General features: G+C 42.8%; 1 protein-coding gene across 1 annotated transcript; it reads right to left on the bottom strand.

The window, feature by feature from the left end:
* Window positions 1-852: 852 nt before the first annotated feature.
* Window positions 853-27,991, bottom strand: LOC115078286 (transient receptor potential cation channel subfamily V member 6-like). Its single transcript, XM_029581129.1, has 15 exons — window positions 27,852-27,991; window positions 18,135-18,232; window positions 17,841-17,963; window positions 16,504-16,644; window positions 16,097-16,195; window positions 15,730-15,902; window positions 13,992-14,138; window positions 13,408-13,620; window positions 13,135-13,221; window positions 12,971-13,047; window positions 12,527-12,692; window positions 12,146-12,212; window positions 11,779-12,047; window positions 1,486-1,592; window positions 853-1,141 (listed from the first exon to the last, which is right to left on the bottom strand). Exons 1-15 carry the CDS (start codon window positions 27,974-27,976, stop codon window positions 853-855), a joined length of 2,181 nt encoding a protein of 726 aa, XP_029436989.1. The 5' UTR covers window positions 27,977-27,991.

Below are 27,991 nucleotides of genomic sequence, written 5' to 3'. Positions count from 1 at the left end.
TTTCTGTCGAGCAACCCAGATGCACTTTACCCAAAATTTAGATAAAATTCTCTCAGCCACTACCACCACACCCCGTACATCTGAGGTGAGGATGAGAAGGTGATGCTCTACAAATTCTCAGTTGGCCTCTGCACACTTCAGGACAATATCACATTGACAGTACAATAATGTTTGCTCTCAGACAAATTACTCTGAAGTTAAAAATTTGAGATAAATCTCAAAAGTTATCCCTCTTCCATGTCTGGCTATTGGTGGCAACATGATCTGTTCATACCGGAGCAAAGAATGTTCCGATGAGTAAAGGATTTGTCTATGACAGTATGAAGACTCTTCCAATGGGTAAGGGGAAGAGACAGCATATCAAATGTCTAATGCCAGAGGAAGGAGTGTGCCAATGGGAAAGGAGACAAGAATACAGTTGCATGTTCTGTCCATGCTGGCGGAAGGAATGTTCCAAAAGGGTAAGGAGGAGAGAGGAAGGGCATTCTAGGAGGCTTCTGTGGCCATGGGATTTGTCCATAATGCAGCTATTTTTGTAAAAATTAACTCCCCTCACATAGATTACTACTACCACAGATTATGGAATTCGTGCCACAGGAAAGAATATTCCACTGAGTAAAGGAGTGGTGGGGAGACATCATCACAGGCAAAAGTTTCCTCATAACCTACACGATCTGTTCCAGATGATTATGGGGAAGGATTATACCACCAGAAATGAAAACAGTTTGTGCCAGAGTAAGACATGTTCCATGGTGTATGAAGGGGTAAAGATGATGTGACATAGGACAAACAATGACATCCATAATGTCCTGTAGAATTCTACTCCACATAAACAGACCAGAACAGCTGCCCTTAGACTTGGTAGATTTTCTCTTCGTCCTCCATGGCATAGTTGACCTTCCCTTGAAGCTGGTTGATGGCTGCAAGCCTCAAGATTTTCCAACCTCGACTGCATGTTCTCATGGAGGAGGTGTTCCGGGAGAGTGGTGGTGGCAAAATTTCAGAGGGTTCAGATTCTTCTTTACGATGAAGAGGGCATGGGCAATCTTCATCATTTTCATTCTCTTCAAGTTCTGGGGTCAGGAAGGCATCCACATACTTTTGGATTTTCTGTTTGGCAGGGTCTTTGCGATCTTCTACCCTGTCATAAATGAGTCAAACAGAGAAATTAATTGTTGGCCCCAGTGGTAGCACTGGCAAGAGACACCTCCTCCTGCTCAGGTTTCAATTACCCAGTCATTTGGACTCACCACACACCCATCATAGGGACCACATGCCACTCCTGAATACAAAATTATGTAGATTTAAAGTCTTAACAAAATTATTTCAGAAAAGCCCAAAATTGTATGGAGTATGCTTCTCAATCTCCTGTTTTCGCTCCAAGGTCGCAGTTGAGTTGGATCTCTTAGACTGGACAAGAATGGGGCATTCTTTCACAGTACATGGCTTACTCAGCACACCTAGACCCATAGCTGTTGGATTTACCTGAGATACCACCTGTCACCTAGGCCATAGTCCTTCCCGCAGATCCCCAAGCGAGGCCATAGGCATCGTGGGAGCTTCCTCTCCAGCATGACCGTGGTTGCGACCACCTGTAAAATAAGGAAGAGCCATCCATTTGACTTTGGTTAGTGTCTCCAAATGGGTTTGTTTTGTGCATTAATAGCATAAAATCATCAAGTGCATGTAAGATCTTACAGTGGTAGATAAACCAAACAGGCAAGGTGTTAGGATCGTAGTTTTTCAAAGACAAAAACTTCCATTTAAAGCCAAGGTGTGCAGAACAACAACAAAGAATTTTATCTTCTTTGCATGTCCAGTCCAATTTATTGAAGAAACATCAGCTATATAAGTGCATCAAAAATGATAATTCAATATAATATGTTTAAATACATAACTGTGCTCAGTAAAATGTTCATTTCTTAAACAGATGTTTCAACAGTTTTTGGAAGTGGATACCCTCGGGGCATAGTGAGGTGTGCTTACAAATGTGCCCTCTACACAAATAGAGACCTACTTTTTATTCAGAAATATAAAGATGTATCGACAAATCTTACCTGTATTCTCCCATTTTCATCTCAGGCTGGCTCAATCTGTAAATTGATCCAGCATCTTGGCCGATCCTTGTTCCATTAAATTGCTTTCATGACCCGCCCCATTTTGCTTTCTATCGGAGCTGAAATTTGCGGGACTTATTAGTCTCCTCTAACTTTTCTGAAAATCCTTTACCATCTCAGGAGTTCTCTGAGCATCAACCCTGTGGGGTTGTCTTGCATGTGATTTGTCTCTTACACTTACATCATTCTGTCATCCATCTTTAAAACATCTCTATCAATTGTGATTGTCCACTGACTGTACCTCTACTAAGGTAGTTTATGTTATAACTTGTCCTTGTAACTTTCTTTATGTAGGGAAAACATCTCAGTCGCTCAAAACACTGTGGTAGTATACAGAGACATAATGACAACGTTTCCCTCACCACACATTAGTATGAAACTAATCCGGCGACAGTTCAGTTTCATGTAAACTAGTGCAATATGTATCCTATACAGGAACATCGGTATATAAAAGCTAAAAATAAATAAATAAATAATAAAATAAATAAATAATCATTCAATTTCAGATCTCCGTTTCAGTCCCTCCCATCCTAGAGGTGGCAACAGAGATCGATTACTACTACAAATGGAACAGAGATGGATTTTTAAGTTACATTCTCTCTACATCCCCTGGGGTTGAATCACAATATTGATTGGTCCGTATTCATGCAATCTGACTCCCATGCTGTGATTGGTTCTTTTGAATCAGTTGACTCTTTTGTGCCATTTCTGAAAGTTCTTTACCGTCTATCTAACGCTGTCATTTAGATCTCACTGTGAATCCTGTTAGTATACAACTTTATAGGTATGTGCTAGTTCTTTTGGTTTTTAATTTAATTTTGTTATAGGGTGCTGTCTAGGTTAGCTTGTATGTATTTGTTTATAATAGATCTATTATGATTTGGCTGTGCCAATTCTAACTTTAATTTTAATTTCCTGTACTTTACAGCTGAGTCCCTTCCGAGGAAGCCAGCAGGCAAAACATGGCCTTGAAAGGGAACCATATTGTTTAAGAAATTAACATTTTACCAAGCGCAGTTATGTATTCAAACATATTGAATATTTTTTTTGGTGCACTTATATACCTGATGTTTCTTCAATAAATTGGATTATACATGTAAAGAAGATAAAACTCTTTGTTTTGTTTCTGTGTACCTTGGCTTTAATTGAAAGTTTTAGTCTTTGAAAAACTACGATCCTCACCCCGTCCCAGTTTGGTTTATTTATTGAATATCACAGCAGGACTGAACCTCTCTGTTAAGCCAAGATATTCTGAGTACAATCTCAAAATTTACACTTGCTGCCAAAGGGAGCTTCCTTTTGGATCTTACATAGAAACATAGAAACATAGAAATGACGGCAGAAGAAGACCAAACGGCCCATCCAGTCTGCCCAGCAAGCTATGCACTTTATCTTTTTTTTTTTTTAATTTCTCTCATACTCTTGGCTCTTAGTAACACTTTGCTTCCATTTCCCCTCCACCCGCGCCATTAATGTAGAGAGCAGTGTTGGAACTGCATCCAAGTGAATATCTACCATAGTTAGGTGTAGTAACCGCCTCAATAAGCAAGCTACACCCATGCCTTTGTTTACCCAGACTATGTAACTCAGTCCTTGTTGGTTATTGTCTGTATATAGATCCACCTTTCTACGTTCCCCCTACTGTTGAAGCAGAGAGCTATGTTGGATATGCGTGAAGTATCAGATTTCCTCCCCTGCCGTAGAAGCAGAGAGCTATGTTGGATTTGCTTGAAGTATCAGACTTCTCCCCTGCCGTTGAAGCGCTATGCTGGATGTGTGTTGAAAGTGAAGTATCAGACTTTCTCCCCTGCCGTAGACGCAGAGAGCTATGTTGGATATGCGTGAAGTATCAGACTTCCTCCCCTGCCATAGAAGCAGAGAGCTGTGTTGGATATGCGTTGAAAGTGAAGCATCAGACTTTCTCCCCTGCCGTAGAAGCAGAGAGCTGTGTTGGATATGCGTTGAAAGTGAAGTATCAGACTTTCTCCCCTGCTGTAGAAGCAGAGAGCTATGTTGGATTTGCTTGAAGTGTCAGACTTCTCCCCTGCCTTTGAAGCAGAGAGCTATGCTGGATGTGTGTTGAAAGTGAAGTATCAGACTTTCTCACCTGCCATAGAAGCAGAGAGCTATGTTGGATATGCATTGAATGTAAAGTATCGGACTTTCTCCCCTGCTGTAGAAGCAGAGAGCTATGCTGGATATGCGTGAAATATCAGACTTCCTCCCATACCGTAGAAGCAGAGAGCTATGCTGGATATGCATTGAATGTAAAGTATCTGGCCTATTTAGTTTGAGGCAGCAACCGCCATGACAAGCATGCCACTCCCCGCTTTTCGTGAATGCAAATCCCTTTTTTTTCCACACTTCCTCCTGCCGCTGAAGCCCAGAGCAACGCTGGAGTTGCACCAACCGTGCGCATGTTCATTGAATAAGGGCATAATCTCCAGGCAGTAGCCATCATTCCCGTGAGCCACCCACTCTTCATTCACGTCCTCTAGACTTTATGGATCCACAGTGTTTATCCCACACCCCTTTGAAGTCCTTCACAGTTCTGATCTTCACCACTTCCTCCGGAAGGGCATTCCAGGCATCCACCACCCTCTCTGTGAAGAAATACTTCCTGACATTGGTTCTGAGTCTTCCTCCCTGGAGCTTCAAATCGTGATCCCTGGTTCTGCTGATTTTTTTCCAACAGAAAAGGTTTGTCATTATCTTTGGATCGTTAAAACCTTTCAAGTATCTGAAAGTCTGTATCAGATCACCTCTGCTCCTCCTTTCCTCCAGGGTGTACATATTTAGATTCTTCAATCTCTCCTCATAAATCATTCGATGAAGACCCTCCACCTTTCTGGTTTCCCTTCTCTGGACCACTTCCATCTTATTTATTTATTTTATTTATTTATTTATTTAAAGGTTTTTTATATACCGCAGAACGTAGCAAACATCACCTCGGTTTACAATGAACAATAATTTAGCAACAGGCTTTACAATCAATTCAGAGAGAACAAGCAAATATAAATCAACAAGGCAATGAATCAGCATATGGTACAATTAAATCCCATCTAATCTTATGGGAGAAACTATATATATTTACCAACGGTATATACTTCAGTAAATTATGTACAAATCAAATATATATACATTCAGGCCGCGGAAGGCAGAAAGTAGTAAGAGAGAAGGGGGGGGGGGGGGGAGAGAGGCTGGCTGATAGAGTGGAGATAGAATGGTAGGAGAGGGAGGCTGTTAGAGGTAGGAAGGCTGTTTGAGGAGTCTAAGGTCATTATGTATAAGCTTCTCTGAAGAGCCACGTTTTTAAGTTTTGTTTGAATTTCTTGATACAGGGCTCCAGGTGCAAGTCTGTAGGCATTTTATTCCAGATGTTTGTTCCTGCTATAGTAAATGATCAATCTCTTGTGGAAACATGTTTAATTTGTTTGAAAGTGGGAGTCTTGAGTTTGGCTAGGTGTATTGTTCTTGTAGGTCTATTGGATTTGTGGAATGTAAAGTGGTCAGAGAACCATTGCATTTCTTGGTTGTAGATTGATTTGTGTATGAGGGTTAGGACTTTGTATGTAATTCTCGATGCTACTGGTAGCCAGTGGAGGTATTGGAGTACCGGTGTAATGTGGTCATGGAGATGCGCATTAGTAAGTATTCGGGCGGCTGCATTTTGTAACATTTGTAACGGTTGTAATGAGTTTTTAGGCAATCCAAGTAGTATGGAATTACAGTAGTCCAGCTTTGACAATATTGTAGCTTGTAATACAGTTCGGAAATCGTACGGGTGTAGAAGAGATTTGATTCTCTTTAGAGTATGGAGTTTAAAGAATCCATTTTTCACAGTGGCTGCAATGAATCTTTTTAGTGAGAAATAGTTATCTATGATAACACCAAGACTACGGACTTGCTGTAAAGCGAGGGGGCCAGCTTGAGAGTAATTAGTAGGATTGAGGGGGATGTTACTTTGTGGAGAGATGATGAGAAGTTCTGTTTTACTAGTATTGATTGCTAGAAAGTTTTCAGTGAGTAGCTTCTTTATTTCTTCAAGTGCAGAGTCCCAGATTTTCAGAGCATTGGGTAGAGAGTCCTTAATGGGGATGAGAATTTGCACATCATCTGCATATATGAAGTGCAGGAATCCAAGTTTCATCAAGAGTCGACATAAAGGGATAAGGTAAATGTTAAACAGTGTTGATGAGAGAGAGGATCCTTGAGGAACTCCTTGTTGTAATTTTCTGGGTTCGGATTGGTTGATGCCAATTTTAACACTGTATTTTCTCTCATTAAGATAGGACTGGAGCCAGCAGAGCGCAGTGCCAGAGATTCCAATTTGAGATAGGCGGGTGATCAGGGTATTGTGATTGACAGTGTCGAATGCTGCTGATATATCAAGCAGAGCAAGGATGTAAGAGTGACCTGTGTCTAGCGTTTTTAATACTATATCTGAAAGTGATATGAGCAGAGTTTCGGTACTATGGTTCTTGCGGAATCCATATTGGGATGGAAATAGAGGCTGATGATCATTTAGAAAATCTTGTCTCTGTCTCTTTGGAGATACGGTCTCCAGAATTGAACACAGTACTCCAGGTGAGGCCTCACCAAGGACCTGTACAAGGGGATAATTACTTCCCTTTTCTTACTCGATATTCCTCTCTCAATGCAGCCCAGCATTCTTCTGGCTTTTGCTATCGCCTTGTCACATTGTTTCGCTGACTTCAGATCATTGGACACCATCACCCCAAGGTCTCTCTCCTGCTCCGTGCACATCAACCTTTCCCCCCCATCGAATACAGTTCATTCGGATTTCCTCTTCCCATATGCATGACTTTGCACTTCTTGGCATTGAATCTCAGCTGCCATATCTTCGACCATTCTTCCAGCTTCCTTAAATCCCGTCTCATTCTCTCCACTCCTTCCGGTGTGTCCACTATATTGCAGATCTTAGTGTCGTCTGCAAAAAGACAAATTTTACCTTCTATCCCATCTGCAATGTCACTCACAAAGATATTGAACAGGATCGGTCCCAACACCGATCCTTGCGGTACACCACTTAAAACCTCTCTCTCTTCAGAAAGAGTTCCATTTACCATCACACATTGTCTTCTGTCCATCAACCAGTTTGCAATCCAGGCCACCATCACGGCACTCACTCCTAAGCTTCTCATTTTATTCACCAATCTCCCGTGTGGAACTGTATCAAAAGCTTTGCTGAAATCCAAGTAGATGACATCGAGCGCTCTTCCTTCATCCAATTCTTTGGTTACCCAGTCAAAAAGTCAATCAGATTTGATCTTTCCCTGGTGAATCCATGCTGCCTCTGGTCCATCAATTTCCTGACTGTAGATAGTTCACTATTCTCTCTTTCAACAGTGACTCCATTACTTTTCCCACTACCAAAGTGAGGCTAACTGGTCTGTAGTTACCAGCCTCTTCTCTATTCCCACTCTTGTGAAGCGGGACCACCACTGCTCTTCTCCAATCACTCGGCACCACTCCCATTTCTAGGGATCTATTGAACAGGTCACACAGTGGACCTGCCAGCACATCTCTTAGTTCCCTCAGTATCCTGGGATGAACCTCATCAGGTCCCATGGCTTTGTCCACTTTCAGATTCTTCAGCTCTTCCCATACCTTTTCTGCTGTAAATGGAGTTTCATCTACTCCACTTCCCTCCAGTTTCTTGTTAAGTAGAGATGGTCCTTCTCCAGGGTCTTCTTTAGTGAACACAGAACTGAAGTAATCGTTTAATATTTCTGACATTTCCTCATCTTTCTCCACACATTGATGCTTTCCACCTTTCAATTTCACTATACCACTTTGAACTTTTCTCTTTTCACTGATGTATCTGAAAAATGTTTTGTCACCATTCTTTATCTCCTTGGCAATCCTCTCTTCCGCTTGACTTTTTGCCATCTTGATTAATTTCTTCGTCTCCCTCAGTTGCCTGGCTATATTACATCCTGTAATATAGCCAGGCGATATGTTCCCTGGCTATATTACAGGCAACATATCGCGGTGTGCTTGGCTATATTACAGGTGTGCTTGGCTATATTACAGGCAACATATCGCGGTGTGCTTGGAAGCTCTTTTTATGTGGTTGGCAGAACCAAAGGCAATTTAAACTGTTTCAATATCTATCTGCCACATTTTCTTGGTCTCTGATGGCATCTCTTTGTATTTGAGGATCTTCTCATTCTCCATACGTAATACAGAACGGTCAGTTGATACAGATTCTTTTATTAACAAATACCATTCTTGTGTTTTTCTAGTTTAAATCTTTTTATTGACAGAAAATAAATTCAGTACACCAGTTTTAGGAGTGCAGTGGTTCTTATGCACTCCAAAGGCAATTCAGCCAGACAATCTTACATTTCCATTAACACATTCTTCATACTGCCCAACCCTCCCCTGAAATCATAGCACAAAACCATCTTTTCTTAGCCCTCTGATGGATCAATGAATTTTGAGCAGATCGCACTGCCAGATTTGCTTCCCTATTTTCGTTGGTATGGGAAAGCCCCCAAGTGTTTCTTGGCTCTAATTGCTGTTCTAAAGTCAGTACTTGTTTATCAATTTCTGTCTGTCTTTTAATTACATACGAGATAATATCCCCTCATAAAACTGCCTTAGCAGCCTGACAAAACAAGAAAGGATTATCCATATGTGTACTATTATTACTGACATAGTCCAACCACTTGGTTTTCAGAAATTCCTGAAAATGCATGTCTTCTGCCAAAAAGTATGGGAACCTCTGTTGCCACCTCAATCTCTCACCATTCCCTCTAATCAGCTGAATCCAGATGGGCATGGTCCGATATAGTAATGTCGCCTGTAGCAGAATCAGTGACTCTAGAAAAAATACTCTTAGAAATTAAGATATAATCGATTCTAGAATAAGAAAGAATGCACCTGGGACAGGTAAGGTTAAATCTTTCTCTGAAGGGTGGAGAATTCTCCAGGTGTCTATCAACTGCAGTCTTTCTTCCAAAAAACCAGATGCCTTTATCCAATTTCATCTTGTCCCCTGGTTTTGGTGAGATTTATCTACCATAGGGTCTTTCACCAAATTAAAGTTACCACCTAGTTCTAACCCTTCCTCCACATACAGAAAAAGAAGATTCCAAATTTCCCCCAAAAAAAGAGTGCTCATAGTTGTTAGGGGCATTTATGTTACACACAACCATTGGTTTATGGTACAATTCAGCAACCAGAATGAGATAATGACCTTTAGGGTCTTTAATTTCATGTTTAATAACCAAAGTAAAATTTTTATGGATCAGTATTGCCACACCCACCGATCTTATATTTTCCGAAGCATATCGAACATTCCGCATCCACCATCTTTTCAATTTTTGATGTTCTAGATCATTCAGATGAGTTTCTTGCAAAAGAGCCACATCAATCTTTTGCTTTTTAAGGGCAGCCAGAGTCTTAGATCTCTTAAATCGCTGAATTTATACCAGAGACATTCCAAGACAGTTAAAGTCATTATCTTCCACCATTAACCAGAGAGATTATCCAAAGCTCTATACATAACTGATTTGGTGAGCGTGGATCCTCCCAGATCCTGATTTTGCCATTCCTTAACAACTTTAAGGAAAATCCCTCAATACCTCTGTGTGTCATCTGTGTTATGAAACAAAACTCCTTCCCCTTCCCCCACCCTCCTCCACCCTAGCTTCCCTAACCCGATCCATTTTCCCACCATCCACATACAGCCTATGTGAAGATCACGCATTATGCATAGGCCCAATCCCACTCCCCAGTCCCGCTGAGTCCCAATTACATAAAAATTTAACAAATTCCCTCTTTAGTGGTAAAATATACATTTACAACAAGTTATGGCACAAAAAGAACATCAAAACAATTCAAACAGAGCTGGATTCTGCCAACAAAACGTGGCAGAAAGCAACAAACCATGCATCTGAAAACATGTCTGAAGTATTAATAAAAAACTGTTGACTCGTCCAAAAAGTCTCGGTAAAGATCCAACATTCAGCATAAAAGGGCAATGCCGCAGTGAAACTCAAAAGTTTGAAGCCAAACAAAAAAAAAAAGAAAGACTGTTACTGTGCGGCCACACTGTATATCTTAGCGATTCAGTAATATGTTACCTGCGTTTGTCCCCTTCATGATCCAGTTGACTCTGCAGGCCTTGACTTCAATCTCATTGAGAAATGTTTTTCTCCTCAGTGACCACAATAAACCACTTTACTTCTTAGTTTAGCTGGGTGGAGCAGCGCGGAGCGGATTCTCAAAGAGTAAAGCTTTGAACAGAGAGGCGTAAACTCCCGTCTCTGCGCTGATAATTTAGTTAAATAGTCCTGTAATACTAAAATCTTCCTCCCATTGTAATTCAGCTGCTTCTCCATTCTCATTGCCTGTAGAATTTTGACCTTGTGGGCAAAATTAAACACCCGAGCAATCACAACACATGGCTGGTCCATGTTTTCCCTCTGGAGGCCTATTCGATGTGTTCGTTCAATTCATAGCTCTCTGTGTGTAGCATAAAGATTCAATTCTTGGGGGACCCACATTTCCAAGAACCCCAACAACTCACGATCTTCCAATGACTCCGGTAGCCCAATAAATTGTAAGTTGTTGTGGCGAGATTTATTTTCTGGATCTTTCAGCCGCTTCTCCTATTTGTTCAAGGCTGCTTTCAGTGCTGATACGTCCAGCTTGGTAGCTTGTAAGCCATCCCACATGTCTGAGATTCGTTGCTCAGCCTCTGCAGCCCACCTCTCAAATCCCACCAAGACATCATCCAGCATGTTGGAGATCTTTTTTAATTCTAGCTCCAGAGCCTCCACAACCACCAATTTAAGATCAGTGATTGCAATCTCTTTATTAGAATACAACTCTAAACCAGAGCACCTGACCACCATCTTGGACACCACTGGCTTGTTTTCTCCTTTTCTTTCTCTTTTTTTGCTAGCCAAAACCTTCATGAGGTTAGGAGAGAATTCGGTTAAAAATTCTTATAGTTGGGGGTGGATGAAGAGTGAGATGGCTCGAGAGAGGAATACTACATCACATCACTCTCACAGCAGCATGTGATTGCTTGTGTTTTTTCTCCTTTATTGCTATGTCCAGGTTTTAGGCCTCAATCTTGTTATCTAATGGTGTGGAGATGTCACAGGTGACCATGGTTCATTCAACTATGATTACTCTGTACTAAGCACAGAGAGACAGAAGATCACTAAGTTTCAGAGGATGCAAATTAAGAGAGGATCATGGCATCCAGCCAGAGAAGCCCCAGCATTTTAAGAACATAAGTGCCATACTGGATCAAACAGTCAAGCCCAGCATCCTGTCTCCAATAGTGGCCAATCAGGGATCACTTGGAAGTACCCAGCAGATCCTAATGGGGAGATCCATTGCCTATTGCTTATTACCAGAAGTGGTGATCTCCAAGTCTGCCTGGCTAATATCTGCTAATGGACTGGTTCACCAAAACTTGACTAAACCCTTTTTATACCTAGCTATGCTATTGGCTTTGAACATATTAGCTGCTTGTATAACCAGGAGATATCAGCAAGCACCATGACATTACTCAGTAATTTGACATGGCCCATATTGTTCCTGGTGAATACGGCATGCTCCTCTCCTACACACAAATGGCCAGAGTTACCATGGCAGGTAGGCTGTGGTCTCTTACCTGGGCTCTCCAAAGCATATCTCTCTCATGTGCCACTCGCCAGTGGGTGTCACCCATCATGGCAATGAGCAAATTGAGCATGAGAAGGCTAGCGATGATGGCAAAGGCAGAGTACAGAACACTGAACATGACTGGCAGGTCCACACCATAGTTGGCTGGAGCATTGATGTCCATGAGGAAGAGCTCAAAAGTGCTGAAGAGCGACATTGGGTAGTTGAAAAATTCTCCCACCTGGTTGGGGTCCTCAGTCTGGAAAATTACGTAAAAAGCTGGTGGAAGAAAGGATATTGGGGAATGAGAAGGGTTGGGGAGTAGGAAATAAACAGGCTTACACTATCTTTAGGGGTAAATCAAAATGGTAAATTACCTCCAGCAAAAGCAAGTGTCACAACAGCCATGAACCAACAGAACTGCAAGACATCCACATATATTATCTATATGGAAAAAACAGAGTGGTTATCAGAGTGCAACTATGATCCTGTCTCCTAGTCATCTACCCAGTGTACTGCTCCCAGGATCCACCCTTCTCCGTGTACTCACGCTCATGTTCTTTCTCTAATAGAAACATCAAAAGAGTATGGTAGAAAAAGACCATTATGGCCTATTTAGGTGTCTCTGCTCCCAGTCCCATCCACTACTTTCCCCTTCACCTTCATTCCTCAACTACAGGTCCTTCCCTATCCCAGATTCTGCTCTTGACTCTTTCTGTTCCCCTGTTTCCAAACTCTTCCTTGCTCTGCCTCTGTACCTTTTGGATCATGATGGAGAAGGGTCCAAGCATCTGGAATCCATGGGTAAAATACATAAAGTAGCACCAGCCTAACACCAAGGCCAGGGACATTGGGACAACCTCCCCATCTGTATTCGTGAGACGCATGACCAGATTGACCAGCACCATGCAGGCATAAGAGATGCTAGAAAGACAAAAAATATGCATTATAGGCGGTGAGGGGCAGGAATGCACAGGGATACTACAGCAGAGGGAAACTGTGGCAGGGGGCTTCCTTTCTCTCACCCTACATAATGCTAACCTCCACATACCCTTTCACCTTCTGCAGGGCAGACTCTCTTCCTTCCCTTCTTCTACAGAGAGCTCTCTCTCCCTTCTCTCCTCCCCCAGCATAGGATGCCCCCTGCTGTCCCCTTCCCTACCAATCCCCATGAATGGCAGTTACAGATGACGCCAACTTACATCATGATGTGAAATGCCCCCCCTAGCACCATCTTCCCAAAGAGACGTGTGGCTCCAATCCGCAGGATATCTGGAAGCTAAGAAGAGCCAGGCATTAGGAACAGAAGTGGATGGGAGAAGAGGGGAGGGAAAGGGAAAGGGAGCATAGAGAAGGGACTTCTTACCTCTAGAAATAAGATTACAATGGCCCCAATCACGCTCACCAGCTCCCCTGCCAGCCGGAGATTATCTCCATAAGTGATGTACGCTTCCTACTAGGGAAAAGACGATGACATGGTAACCAACATGTCCAAACCTGACCTCTGTGCCTGCCTGCGATGCCACGGACACCTCATTCATGGGAGTCTGAGTCAATGCAGTGATTGATTGTCTCACCTATCCCTTTATCTCCCCCTCCTCTCCTCTCAATTCCCTAGATCAGGGGAGAAAGAGCGCACCTGAATTTTTTTCTGCATAAAGATGGTCATGTCCCTGGTGTTGTTGAGATCAGGCTGTTTGGCTTTCAGGGGCCGGTTGATGCAGCACAGGGTGAAACAGATGATATACAGCAGGTAGAGAGTGGCTAAGCAATAGAAGTAGGGACGACCAAAGGTCTGCCACTTCAAACTAACCAATTCCTTCACCGGGGTCAGGTCCAAGATGCGGTAGGCCTAACAAGGGGAGGGAATAAAAAAAAGAGTGGAAGAGTAGTGAGTCAAGAAGTGAGGAAATAAGGGGAAGGGAGGGAAGAGGAGAAAAAAATAAATTATTATATTCACAGCCCAAGAGCTGAGGCCTACCCAGTACTAAAGCCTCCAGGATCCCACTCTTACTGCCTTAAGCTGGGCCCTCCTCAGTACTACACACTCCTGGGTCCTACACTCATTGTTCATGAGTGGTCCTCCCCAGTACTAATACTCATGGATACCCCACTCATTTCCCCAAGCTCTTCTACTAGGAAAGCATCATGTTCTTTGCCATCTTTGGTCTTGTTGCAGATTACTGGGCAGTCAAATTTCTGACTGCTGATCCCTCACTGTACCTCTTTCTTCTTTGCAAAAACAACGAGAGCCAGAACGGAGAGATCGTCCTCCCAAGAATCAATTCCAGTGAGGTCATACAGGGTGGAGGTCAAGGGGCCAAATGTCCACTGTATGTGTTTTCTGTTCTGCAGCAAATGTTGGAACATCTAGTGATGGGAAAGAAGAGGTGAAAGGATAAAGCAGGCCCTGGTGCCATTAGATGACATATGGATATAATTAATCATATGGATATGGATATCATTAATCACTGGGTCTGTTCTCAAACTGAGCCCTATACTTTAATATTGAGATTCTTCCAGCATTTCTAAGATCAACTAAAGTGTGAAAGGTCTTGTAAAGTGCAGCTATCCCTTAATAGTGGGCACATTTCAGAAGGTAGAGGGCAAGGCCAACTCAAGAAGGTATGTGCCAGTGGTGTGAGTGGCATGGTGATGCTGACCAATGATAATGTGTGGTTGATGTGGTATAAATGGAAGTGTTATGCATGGGCATGGGGCTGGTTATCTGAGGAAGGGGGGGGGGGAGGGGGTCTGAAGGGTCCATGCCATCTGAGTGATTGGATTTAACAGCAAGTGCTTCCTCCAGATTTGCTACAGCTGCTGAAAGTGAACTGACTGAGAGAAACAGCTGGTGCTTCCACCTGAAATGTTACAGTGGCTGTGAGAGGGGAGAACTGAAAAGTGGAGTCATATTGAAGAGAGACTTTTGAGGTGGAAACTGGAGTGGCTTTATGAGAGAGAGAGAGAGAAAGACTGGAGCAGTCCATGGTTGCAGAGACCGAGTGAGGCAAATTGTGGACTGGATGCCTACAGGACTCAAGGGGAAGTTGTGCTTGGGAGAAGACCAGATGGGTCGGGAGCTGCATCTGCTTATAGAGGGAGTGAGTTGTCTGGGGATCCCAGTATGTGGTGTGTGAGCAGTGAAACCTTGGAGACTGAGGTGGGAAGTAAAGACCTAAGGAAAGGTGTGAAAAGAGACTGTATGGAAGTGGTGTTGGACCCACAGAAGTTCTGGAGAATACAGATGAAGAGTACAAATGCAACGTCTGGAGAGTAAAAAGGCTGAACTGTGATTTTTGTGGGTTGACGTGTGTGACTAGAGAAATGCTGAGATGTTTTTCCAACTCCTACAACTGATTTTTAGGTGTTTTACAATATTTTTTCTCTTTTCTGGAGCACAAGAAAGGTGTGGACACAGAACTTTGTTTCAGGGTGTCCTCAACCCAGTTTGGCCTTGAAGATGGTTGTGCCCCCAGCCCATGCCCTGAGAGACACTGTTCCCCGCCTTGGCAGATTTTCAAAATTGCTCTCCAAGGCTAGAAAAACTGACTCCCTGGGAAGGTGGGTTACACAGATATGGTAAGAAAAGACCAGATGTTCTGGGGGCAACAGGCATGAAAGATTATACTTAGTGACATCAACAATCATTTTGCCTAGTTCTAAATATCTATCACATTGTAGATTTGAATTTGGGTTATATCAACGTATATTTGTCCTCATCTACAGCAGATATATGGGAAAACAAGAGACAAACTGAACCAAATATGATTGTCCCAGTTGCCTGTGCTCTCTTCCCCAGCCTCTGACCAATAGAAAAGCTCTCCCAGCTGCCTGTGATTCTTCAAATTGAGTCTAGGAAGAGGGTGTGCATGACCCTGGTTGGAGAGTTGAGTGTACAATGCAGACTCTGCAGGGACCCCATGCTTGGGAGAGGGCTGAGAAGACATCCAACACTCACCACGGTGTTCCCTTCCACAGCTGCCAGCTTCAAGGGGGTCAGGAAGTTGTTGTTCAGGACCATGTCCAGTTTGAGCCCCCTGTCCCCCTTGTCGTAGGTGAGGATGAGGTCATAAATCTGCGTAGAGAAGATCTTGTTAGGCTGGAGGGTCAGGTTGTGAAGGACGGTGTTCCCTGAGGAGAGAGTGGTAGGGTCAGAAATCCACAGGGTTGGGAGAGGTTCTCCAGGCACAAAAGGCAGGAAATAGGGACATCTACTTCTCTAAAGACAATATCTTCAATCAATGCCACCCTATCTTCTTAAAAACCCAATGTGAGGTGCACTTACATGCCACACTCTTCCCCTCCCCTTAACTCCTTTCTCTTACCTAGAGAGTCCTGGACTCTGAGGTCAGCACCTCTCTCAATGAGGAACCGCACTATTTTCTCATTTCCCACACAAGCTGCGAAGGACAGGATGTGCTCACCTGCAGAGAAAACAAGGGAAGAAAAATAAAATATAAAGAGACATGGGATGGGGACAGATCAGTGGATGCAGAGACAGTGCTCTATAGCAGTTTCCCAATCCTTTCCTGGAGGCACATCTAGCCAGTTTTCAGGATATCCATAATGAATATGCACGAGAACCAGTGTATGTAAATGTGACTCATGCATATTTATTGTGGCAATCCTGAAAACCCAAGTGGGTAGGTGTGCCCTCAGGAGAGGGTTGGGAAACATTGCTCTACAGGAAGGGATGGGAATATTACAGGCATCCTCCGCCCATGGTTCTCACCAAAGTAAATGAGATTGTCAGGACTGTATCTGAAGAAGGTACCGGTGGCTCGGGGAGAGGAAACGTCTGCCCCTCTGCTCACCAGCTCCATCACCAGGTTTAGATTCTGATTCACTGCAGCGATGTGAAGCGCTGTCTGCCCTGTAACACAAGGACACAACAGAGAGTTCAGAGCAGTGTCGGAGTATGTTTGGGTCTCTCCCTGTGCTATCAGTTCTGGGTGCTGGACTCTCTGTAGATTGCCTTACCTTGTAGAGGACCAGCCTAAGACTTTATCCAAAGATGATGTTTTCAATGAACGTCTGGATACCAAGAATGGGTCCGTACTCCAGATGTTTAACCTCGAGTGGATTGGCTGTCAAGATCACACCTGAAGAAGGGCCCCGTGTATGGTCTCCACAGCTCACATGCCACATCTTATGTTGATTCAATACAGGATATCAAAGCCCTGCAAATTATCCACTTTTCTCAGTGACAAATCTGTCTCTCTCTGTTCAGTTGGGATTAGTGACAGATACACAGAGGTCGGTATTCAGAGGCTTTGCTTGGATAACTTTTGGAATCAGCCATTACAAAACCCAAGATTTGAATATTCCCCATTGCTGTCTGGGGTAACTCATTACCCACATAAAATTTAGCCAATTAAAAGGAGGAATTCCAGGGGTGTGGCTACATTTTAGCCAGTGAGTGCCGATATCCAGTGCTAGCTGCTTAATGTTCACCGGGCAGGTTTGGTTGGAAAAATATCTCCCTACATGTTACCCAGATATCTTCACCTGGGTCTATTCAGTGAAACCCTTATCTGGGTACATTCTGCTGAATATCCAGGTAAGGTTCCTGTTCATCGCCTCACTGAATCCCAGGACAGGAAGCTTCTGTCCTTCCCCGTTTGTTCATTTTTTTGTATTCTCTCTCCAGTGCACCTCTCTCTCTCACTCACATCTCTTCATACTGCTTTTTCTGCCTTTGTCAGCCTAGTAGCTGACTTGTTGCAGCCTGCCTAAGTCTTAACATTTGTAGGTAGCCATGCCTTTCTCTCTCTCTAATATTCATCCATTGTGCGTGTGTGCACTCCCTGTACAGGGAATCTCTAAGCCCAGCCCCACTCATCATATTGACCCAAACAACGTTCCTTCTGTCTCTCTCTCTCTCTCTCTCTCACATACACTGCTCATTCTCCCTCTGGCTATGTCATTGCTCCATTTCTCACCCTCTTCTCCCAGTCCCCAACAAATCACTCACTGAATTCTACTAACGCACACATCTGAGGTTTCATCTATTCATCATTGATAAAGAAAACCTTGAGTTCCTTAGCTCACTTTCTCTTTTAATTTTACCTTCATAGAGCTCAAATGTCATGGGCTCATTGACGAGATCGGGAGCCACCTCAAGGAGGGCCTTGGCAGCCTCAAGATTATCGTACAGAGCTGCCACATGCAGAGCTGTCTCACCCACGGCGCCTGGGGACCAGAGAAACACAGAGGACCTTGTTCATCCCAACCTCACTCACTGCACCTTGAGACCAGAGAATTTGGAAGTGGTCAGAAGGAAGGGAACCATGCCAGAGCCTGGACAGGCACCTCTCTGGAAAGGAGTCAGAGAGAAGAGGGGACAGTGACCTGGAAACACACCTCTCTCAAAGGGGTCAGTCGATGGGCAGTTCAGGAGTTTTCTGATGGCTTTGACATTGTCCTGTTTTGCAGCCAGAAGCAACGGTGATTCCCGTATTCTGTAATGTGAAAACAGTTGTTAATAAGCCCAGAAATGTGCCTCCCCAACTACTGCAAATCAGTGGCATGAACAGATCCATAAGCAATTAATATCCACATGTTGCTAAAATGACCACGAGAGGACAGCATTGCTAAAGAAAAACACAATTAAGATGTAGTTGCAATTCACAAAAGTGAGCACAGGGGGCAGTATTACCACAGAAAGCCTCACACCTGCGATTCAGGCATGACCACAAGATGCCGCCAGTGAATCAACAGCGCAAGAGCTCTCTGGTACTGGAATATCGCATTTAGCAATGTGCATCTTAAGCTAAGCAGGCAAATGGATTTTGCAGGACATTTGGCAGTGAAATGTTCACACTTTAGCCCGATAAATTTACCTCAGTAAGTAGAGAAGGAGCTAAGTACAAAAAGGCTTTCAATTAATGTTGCCAAGCGTTAAGAACAGATCCAATGTTTATTTAAAAAACAATTGCAGAATATTCAGAAATGTATTCTGTTGTAATCTACAATTTTTGCTACACTTTTGTGCCCTCTCTCCCCATCACATCGTCTTTTCCTCCCTCATCCTGTCTCTCCCCTCTGTTTCCTGTTAGCTTGTCTGATAATTCTCTTTCTTATCACATTCAGAGATCAATCAATCAATCAATCAATACATTTCAGTCTTGCCGGGCAGGTAGGGATACAGACCTGGTCCCTGAATAGATGGCAATAGATGGCAGGGCTGCCATCTATTGCTCCGTGAGATAAGCAGTGCTTTGGAACGGCCGACATTATCAATTGGTCTGGTCGGTCAGTGGGTGAGGCAGCTGTGGTGATTACAGGTACCAAGTCTAAGACATAGCTAGAGGAAGCTAAGCCTGGTGGGCTGGGTCTACCTCCAAGCCCACTCCCCCCTGCCTCTGCCATGTGCATTGCTGGCAGGAGGAATTGCACTGTATGTGATTTGGCTACCTTTACTGTGCTGGGGCAGTCTTGCAGCATGAGTAGCGAGATTATGGGATCTTGTAGAGAGAGTGGTCCCCTGCAGCAGAGGAAGCTGAAGCGCTATTAAGTGCTGATCCTGGTGGTTACCTGGTGAGCAGATCAAAGACACTGGGAATCAGGGTACGGAACAGGAGACCTACACGACATGCGCCAATGGCAGGGATTAAGATCAACATAGGGTGGTGATAAGATGAGCTGGAGAGGAGGACATAAGAACATAAGAAATTGCCATGCTGGGTCAGACCAAGGGTCCATCAAGCCCAGCATCCCATTAAGGATGGGAGGATCATCATTAGCAGTGTTTAGTTATGACAGGCTTTTCCAATTACAGATAGAGCCATTTTATACAGAGCGACCCAATCGTTTGCACAAGCTTGCATAATAGGAGTACTACAGAGATATGAGTTACAGATAGAACTGTTCTGGCTACCTGGCACGACTATATAAAATCATTCCGGAAGGGGAAGACAGCAGAATCAGTTGAGTACACACAGATTCTGGTTGGAAATCAACAAACACAGTGCACTGGTTAAAAGGAAGGTTAATATAAAGGTTCTGTAGGGTTAAACAAAGCATAAATACAAGGATCCATTGGTCCGAGCTAGTTTGAGTCCTCTTTGCCCCCTTCTCTGCACTTTCTGTGGTCACTTGAATTTTAACCTTTTTGGTGTGTGGGTACCACAAACACACCCCCCTCCTCTGTGTGACCCACCAAGGGTCACAGGCTTGTATCTTCGTCTTTTGATGCCATGCCACATCTAATACACGCAAGAACTCGCCCGGCCCTGATGGTTGCTGGAGCCTCTTCTGTTTACTTTCTGCAACTATTTCCCAATTATTGGGAGAGCTGAGCTCCATTAGGAATGGGGATACGGGGCTGAGAGATCGGAGTTCAAATTAAGCAGAGAATGTGAGGGCAGAGTAAGATCTCTTGTCCCAGTTCTCCACAAAACCCCAGAGGCAATCTGACCTCTTGGCCTTTATGCAACTTTTAAACAGTGCAAGCTTTTCCCCCACCCACTCCACCCGCTCCGCCAGAAATAGTAGAGTTTATGACTCAATCCAGTTTGCTAGTCTGTCTCGGTTTGCAAAAGCTGCGTCGGCCCTTCTCTGATGTGCACAAAGTGCCCTCCCCCTCAACCTGCATTCCTGGATCAGCTCTTCACAGGCCTTACATCTAAGTGTACAGACTTCTCCCGGCCCAGAATATATCCCAGGATAGGCATCCACATTCTTGAGAAATTATCTCGTTTACAGAGGAAACATTTTTTTCCACTAATTAAGTTGTGGGAATGGCAATAATTATTAAAGTTGTGCAAATTGCTGCGCTCCAGGTCCTCCTGAGGCATGTCATCAGGTGCGGTGGTTTTTTCTTTTTTTTGCTGATGGCAATAGGAATAATGTTGCATAACGTGCATTTCAGCTACAAACAGCCAATAAGAGTCCAACGTGGGACCTGCCCACATTCATTTAGAGGCCCATACAGTACAGTGCGCTCCGGCGGAGCACACTGTTAACCCGCGTTTGGACGCACGCTTTCGACGCGCTAGCTTTACCCCTTATTCAGTAAGGGGTAATAGCGCGTGGAAATCGTGCGTCCAACCCCCTCAAAACTAATAGCGTCCGCAACATGCAAGTGCATGTTGATGGTCCTTTTAGTTATTCCCGCGTGATTCAGTAAGTAAAATGTGCAGCCAAGCCGCACATTTCACTTTAAGAAATTAGCACTACCCAAAGGTAGGCGTTCATTTCTGCCGGCGCCAGGGAAGTGCACAGAAAAGCAGTAAAAACTGCTTTTCTGTGCACCCTCTGACTTAATATCATAGCAATATTAAGTCAGTTAAAAATAATTAAAAATAAAAAAAAAAAAAAAAAAATTAAAATCAGCCAGCGGCTTGCAGGTTGAAAACCGGACATTCAATTTTGCCAGTGTCTGGTTTCCGAATCTGTGGCTGTCAGCGGGTTTGAGAACCGACGCCAGCAAAATTGAGCATCAGCTGTCAATCTCGCTGACAGCCGCCACTCCTGTCAAAAAAGAGGCGCTAGGGACGCGCTAGTGTCCCTAGCACCTCTTTTTTACCGTGGGCCCTAATTTGAATAATTTTTTTTCTGAATCGCGCGCACGGGAGAGCGGGCGCTCACCCGCTCTCCGTGATTTCTAATGTATCAGCCTGTTAGTGGGCAAGGTTAACAGATAATGTTGTTTTAATCCAGCACTCCCTGTGCTGCTTCTTGCAGCAGTGCTAAATTCACTATTACTAATGAGACGGTGTAAAATAATAGATAAAACAGCATTCCTCGTGTTGGTTCCCCTCTCCACCTCTTCCCCATCCCTTATGCCAAAATTCAAGAGGGCATAGGCTGAGCCTCAGCTTCCCTTTGCCCCATGTGTGAAGAGCAAAAGAGAGCTGTGGGTCAGCCGGCACCATCTTGTATTTTAGCGCTGGTAGAGCAGGAACGATTGGGCATCACCCCTGCCCCTGAAGACTGTGCCTTGACCTGGGGGGGATGCTGGGAGCCGGAGAGAAGGCAGTTCAAGCTTGGGTGGGGGAACAGGTTTAATTCAGGTGGCTGCTGCACTCCTGAGCTATGTGCAAAGAGCACTTTGAGTTACAGCCGGCTAGTTTTTTATCTGTTTGTATCAAGGTAATGTATATCCTTACCCTGTTGGATCGTCCCGCTTTTGCCTGGACTTCTCCCCTGTGGGAACAAGATGACTTGCTTCTCAGGAACTTGGATAACTTCATCTGATCTTCCACCAACCCAGGCATATCTCATTTGCCGCCATAGAACTTCTTCACATCCATCAAAGCACTCACACCATTGGCGAATATGCCATGGAATTTCATACCTTGGCTTCTGAGCTTGGTTGGGGCAAGGATAGCCAAACCGCTATTTTTTGGCAAGTATTTTCTGAGAGAATAAAGGATGAATTAGCAGCTTGAGACTTCCTCCATCTTAGGAAGCACTTATTGCCTTGGCTATTTGAATAGATCTGAGATTTCAGGAATAAGCTCGAGAGAAGAAGACATCCCAACAGACCATTCCTGTGGTTCCTAAGCCTCTGAACCCCATGGAGTTTGCCCCAGAGCCAGCAAGGGTTGTTGCCCTCGAAGAGCCCATGCAATTGGGCAGTACATGACTCTTGGTAGATGAAAAACAGAGGCAAAGACTGCACCAATCTCTACCTCTACTGTGCAACACAGGGTCATTTTGTTAGCCATTGTCTCAAGAGACCAGAAACCTCTGTAAGGAGAAGTCTGGTGGGGAGGGTAGTTTTTCACCAATCTGTTTCCTCACCACAATTAATGATAACAGTGTCCCTCACCTTCAGAAAACACTCATTTCAAATTGAAGCCTTAGTAGATTCTGAAGCCAGGAGCAACTTTATTCAGGAATCTCTGTTACACCGGTGTGGATGCCCTACTTCCAGCCTGACCACTCCTTGTGTTTTTTTTTTCCATCTAAGGATAACCCTCACCCAGTTGTGTGACTGCAAACACCTTGCCTATCACTATGCATATTGGGTCCCACCAAGAAACCCTCCAGTTCTATATGCTACCTATGGCATCCAGCCTTCATGTACTTGGATTACCCTGGCTCAGACTCCACCAACCATCCATTGATTGGAGCACCTTACAGATCAACCACTGTGGTCCATCCTATCGGAAGCATTGTGCTGCCTTATCCTTATCTCTGGGCACTCTGCTCTGGACCACCTTGCCTGAAGTTCTGGACATGCCACTCCAGTATACATTCCATTCCAGCTTTTGCTATGAGTCATAACCAGGAGCTCTAGCATCCTGCAATCCTGATGACTGCTCAAAATCTCTGATGTCTGTTGTTATGGAGGTAGAAGCTACTGCCAAGACTGCAGGGACTGTCCTCATTCAACACGATGATCTTGGAGCCTACAATTCATGTCTTTGCCCCCAGAAGGATCCTTGTCTGTACAACAGGGTCAAGTAGCAGATATTTTTTTTTTTCAATTCAGCTTTGAAGCCAAAGAATCCTTGGATGTCATGTTGAAACCCCCAAGTTCCATGATGGTAAAGATGCACCTTCAATCACAAACAACACCCACAAACACACAACTGTATATTCCAGTAAACCTCTGTTTGTGAACACAAAATCTAATCAATGGTTAAACTGGTATCTTTTTTATATCATGTCAACTAGCCATTTATATCATGTCAACTAGCCATTAGATCTTGTAGGACCCTTACTCCTAGAGTCAGTATTAAAAGCAGACTCTCATATGGCATAGGGTCACTTTACTTTATTTAACTCCACTGTATTTTGTTCATTTTTTATGTCTTTTTGTTCAAATAAAACCAATCTCTTGGACTTGCTGACGAACTTTAAGTTATGACAAACTCATGCCAACTAACGTAATACGTTCTGAAGCAATGCTGAAATGTCAAGTCACGATCACAGATAAATTCAAAACATGATACTCATCGCAAAACTGCGTCCAAATCACAGTCCCGACACGATCGTGTTTCGGACCACAAGGTCCTGCTTCAGGGGAATTCCAAACTTCTTATCTGTGACATTCACAAAAGTCTATGTTTGTTCCATCAGTGTAATTTCAAATGGCTATTCCTGCATCCATTTCTTCTAATGCGATCTGCCTTCAGACTCGACATCTCAGACCTTCGACATCTCCCCAGAAGCCAAAGATAAGAGGCTTGGGGAGAGGGCTTAGAGGAGGGAGTACTGTTACATTTGCCACTCATGGAAAGGCCCCACGTATAGCTGGTGGGTCTTGCCACGTAGGGACACCACCGAGCAGCATGACATGGGAGGACGCTGCAGGGATCACCACCATTGGACCTTCTTTTAGGTGCACATACATCCGAAACCAGCTCCTTTAAAGGGCCATGACAGGAAAAGCCCATGGTGCGCTTGAATGCTATCATGACTCTTTTCCCTATAAAAGGGCTCTCCTGATGTTCCTTTGCTGCCTCAGCAAACAGGTCCCAAGCTTGCCTTGCCTTCATCCAAGCCTGCCTATCAAGCCTGCCTTCCACCAGAGTCTTAGCATTGCTTCACCTTCAGCCACAGTCTTCAGTCCCAGGCTTGCTTTGCTTTCAGCCTCAGCCTTGCTTCGACTTCTGCCATAGCTTCAGCTCTGCCTACTTTTTGGATCTGACCATAGTTACAGATTCTTGGACCTTGCCTTAGCCTGGCCCATGCAAATACTCATTCACCCACCAGTGGTACAAACTTTGGGTCGCTGCCCACAAGGTTGCGTCAATTGTACCATGGCAAGAGGGGCTCACACTTACACTATTCGCAGCAACAATGTTACTGTCTCCTCAAATGACTGGAACTAATATACTGCTTCAAGATTCTTTCTGTACATTAGGGGTTACATTGGATTCAGCTCTTACTTTTTCTTCTTACATGTCTAATATTATTGAACAATCCTACTATTTTTTTTATGCCTAATCAGATGTCTTAGGCAATTTCTAGATGTGAATGACCTTAAAACTCTTACATACTCATTTGTTTTAAGTCAACTAGACTATTACATTTCACTATAGCATGGTCTTTCTTCACATCTCATACATAAAATTCAAATAGTACACAACACCTTGCCACTTTAACCTTTGGTAAAAGAAAATTTGATCACATCGCTCTATTCCTGCATGACCTACACTGGCTTCATGTCACCAGCCACATTCAATTCAAAACCTGTTGTCTATTGTTTAAAGCCTTATGCTGGGGAATACCACCATACTTAGATAAGTATCTTACCTCTTAACTAGCATGAGCACTACGTTCTTCCCAGCCCAAGAGTTTAAGAGTACTGATCCATGAAGAAATTCATTTGGTCATGACTCCTGAACTTAGTTTTTCTTACTTAGCCTCAACTCTTGAAAACTCTCTTCTTTCATCTCTTCATTCAGAAAAAGAATTTTGTAAATTTAAGAAAGATCTTGAAACCTAGCTATTATTACCAAATGTCTTTGAGGTACTGGCTCTATATTATTCACATCAGCCTCCAGTACAGGTCCATTTGTATTGATATTTTCTTCTGTTTTATAAGTACATAAATTTAGTTCATTGGTTTTATGCTGTTGGGATCAATTTCCATAACGGGACTTGTCCTGTTGAACTTTTCTCAGCTTTATGAGGTATATAAACATTTTACAGTGATTTTACATTGTGGGGTTATTCTCCAGCACCAGTCTAGTTTTGTTTACAAGGACTATCTATTTCTTTTATTATTTTATTTTGTACCATTTTCCTATCTTTGATCTATTTTCACTTTGTCTAATTTTATTGTATTGTTTCTTCATCTATTTTCTTTCTGATACACACAATTTGTGTATTAAGTACATTTTTTGTATTATGTTATTTATGTTTTTATTCTTTGTCCTTGGATTTTTAATTTTATATTATGATTTTGCTCTTGTTCATCACTTAGTCCTTTTAGTGTTAGGCGATTCATAAATAACAATAAATGTAAAATGTAAATGTAATTTGTTTCTTATTTTACCGTTTTTGACTTTTATCACTTAAATGGGTTATAGAAATTACTAGTATACAATATTGATAACTGTTTTAATTATTTTAATTTATAATTTATTTTCTGTACATTGCCTTGATTGTATTATGTAAAGACAACACCATAAAGGTACTAACAAACAAAGGTAGAAAAAACGGATTCTAAAACTCTATTATCCTAAACATGAAGGAATCATGAAATACAATAATTATATTACAAATATCTTTAATTAATAACCACAACAATTTAAAAATATTCCATGATCAAAGTAGTTAGAATACAATTACATACAACAAACATGTTATCAAAATAAGTCAATCACAAACAGCACCGAAAATAAACCATATGTATTCCAGAAAACCTCCATGTGGCAACACAAACAATATTCAATCGGCTTAACTGGTATATTCTTTATATCATTTTAAATAACCATATTCAACATCAAAAAGCTATGAATATGTAAATAAATGTAGGACTCACACTCACAGAGTTTGTATATCAATCAAACTCGGAAAATGTTGGTGAAGGGTCACTTTATTTTAAATACCACTTTTTTGTGAATAATTTTTGTATTTTGAATTTTCATTAAAATGCTGATAAACTGCAAAATGCAACTTCAACTTCCTATATCAAAAAACTTGGGGGCACACCTTTCATTTTTTATGAGCAAACATTAAGTGAAAGTCCCGAACAAATAATATTAAGAGAATACAGACCGCAGGAGAAAGACACATGGGAAAATTAGCCATTTGAAGACTGAAAGTTATTGATAAAACTGAGAGAGTCCAGACTGCAATTCCCCTGAAGCAGGACCTGTTGGTAGGACTTGGGACATTTTGAGATGAGTATTCTCTTAATATTATTTGTTCGGGACTTTCACTTAATGTTTGCCCATGAAAAATGAAAGGTGTGCTCCCAAGTTTTTTGATATAGGAAGTTGAAAGTTGCAGTTTGCAGTTTATCAGCATTTTAATGAAAATTCAAAACACAAAAATTATTCACAAAAAAAGTGAGTGTGGGTCCTACATTTATCGACATATTCATAGCTTTTTGATGTTGAATATGCCTATTTAAAATGATATAAAGAATATACCAGTTGAACCGATTGAATATTGTTTGTGTTATCAAAGTAAGTCATACATACACATTTGTAAAAGCAATAATCACATGTATTCATACATAATCACATACCAAAAAATCTAGCTAACTAATGTACTGCAAGCAACTCATGTTTACCCAAAGGACAAACTCGCTTTAGGTAAGTTGCAAAGTATCATTCACATTTAAACACTGTATCACCTCACTACCAGTGACACAATGTATATAACAGCTGAAGAACACCAATCCTAAGGTGTCAAATAGATGAAAGGTGCTTTAATCTCCGTGTGTTTGTTGTTGTTGAAATGTATCCGTCTCAAAACAAAGGACTTGTTGGTGCTTAACAACTTTTCCTATTTAAAAGCCTCACTATTCGTTTGCGCATTATTTTGGTATCACGCTTATTTTATGTAATTCCATTGTATTCTGACTACTTTGATCATGGAATATTTTTAAATTGTTGTGGTTATTAATTAAAGATATTTGTAATATAATTGTTGTATTTCATGATTATGATAAGAGGATTCATCAAATACAATAAAGTGAAGTGAAGCTTGCAGGAGCAGGGGGCCAAGCATGGTGAGAGGTCTCAGGCTGAAGCACCAGGGGATCCTGTGAGGTACAAAACACTGCTGGCACCTTCCTTAACTTTCTACAAACAAAAGCGGGACAATGAAAGGGTTGTAGCTCCCTTCATATTCAGCCCTGCGTGCAGTGCATGCGATTTCCAAAATAAAAGATGTTTGGAGTAGGAGAGAGGGAGGTTTTCATCCACCCTTTCTCCTCCCCCTGCTTGTAGGGGAAGTGAAATTCCGAATATCAGCAAAAGAGACAGGGGACAGCGCCTCTCAGTCTGCAAAACTATTTGGCAGGGAATTTCAGGAGTCAGGAAAGATGAGCTGAGGCCATCGATCCTGATCAGCAGGAAGAGCAGGAGACCAGAAAGGAGACAGGAGAGAGGGGGGAGAGATCCAGCCACTGCAAGCAAGAAGGGAAAATGCTAAAAGCTTGCTCACCTCCACTCTTGCAGCAGATGAATCTTGTCCACATCAGCCCGACGCCTGACCTGCATCTGTCCGCTCACCCCGTTCCAGATGTGGGAGACCATGGCCCGGGGCCTCTGGCTGAAGAACACTTCCATATTCTCAACCACCGC

Source organism: Rhinatrema bivittatum, chromosome 16 (assembly GCF_901001135.1).
Source record: "Rhinatrema bivittatum chromosome 16, aRhiBiv1.1, whole genome shotgun sequence".
In the NCBI taxonomy this organism is placed as follows: domain Eukaryota; kingdom Metazoa; phylum Chordata; class Amphibia; order Gymnophiona; family Rhinatrematidae; genus Rhinatrema; species Rhinatrema bivittatum.
Note: the sequence above shows the minus strand (reverse complement) of the source record. Positions and strands in the feature narration are given on the sequence as shown.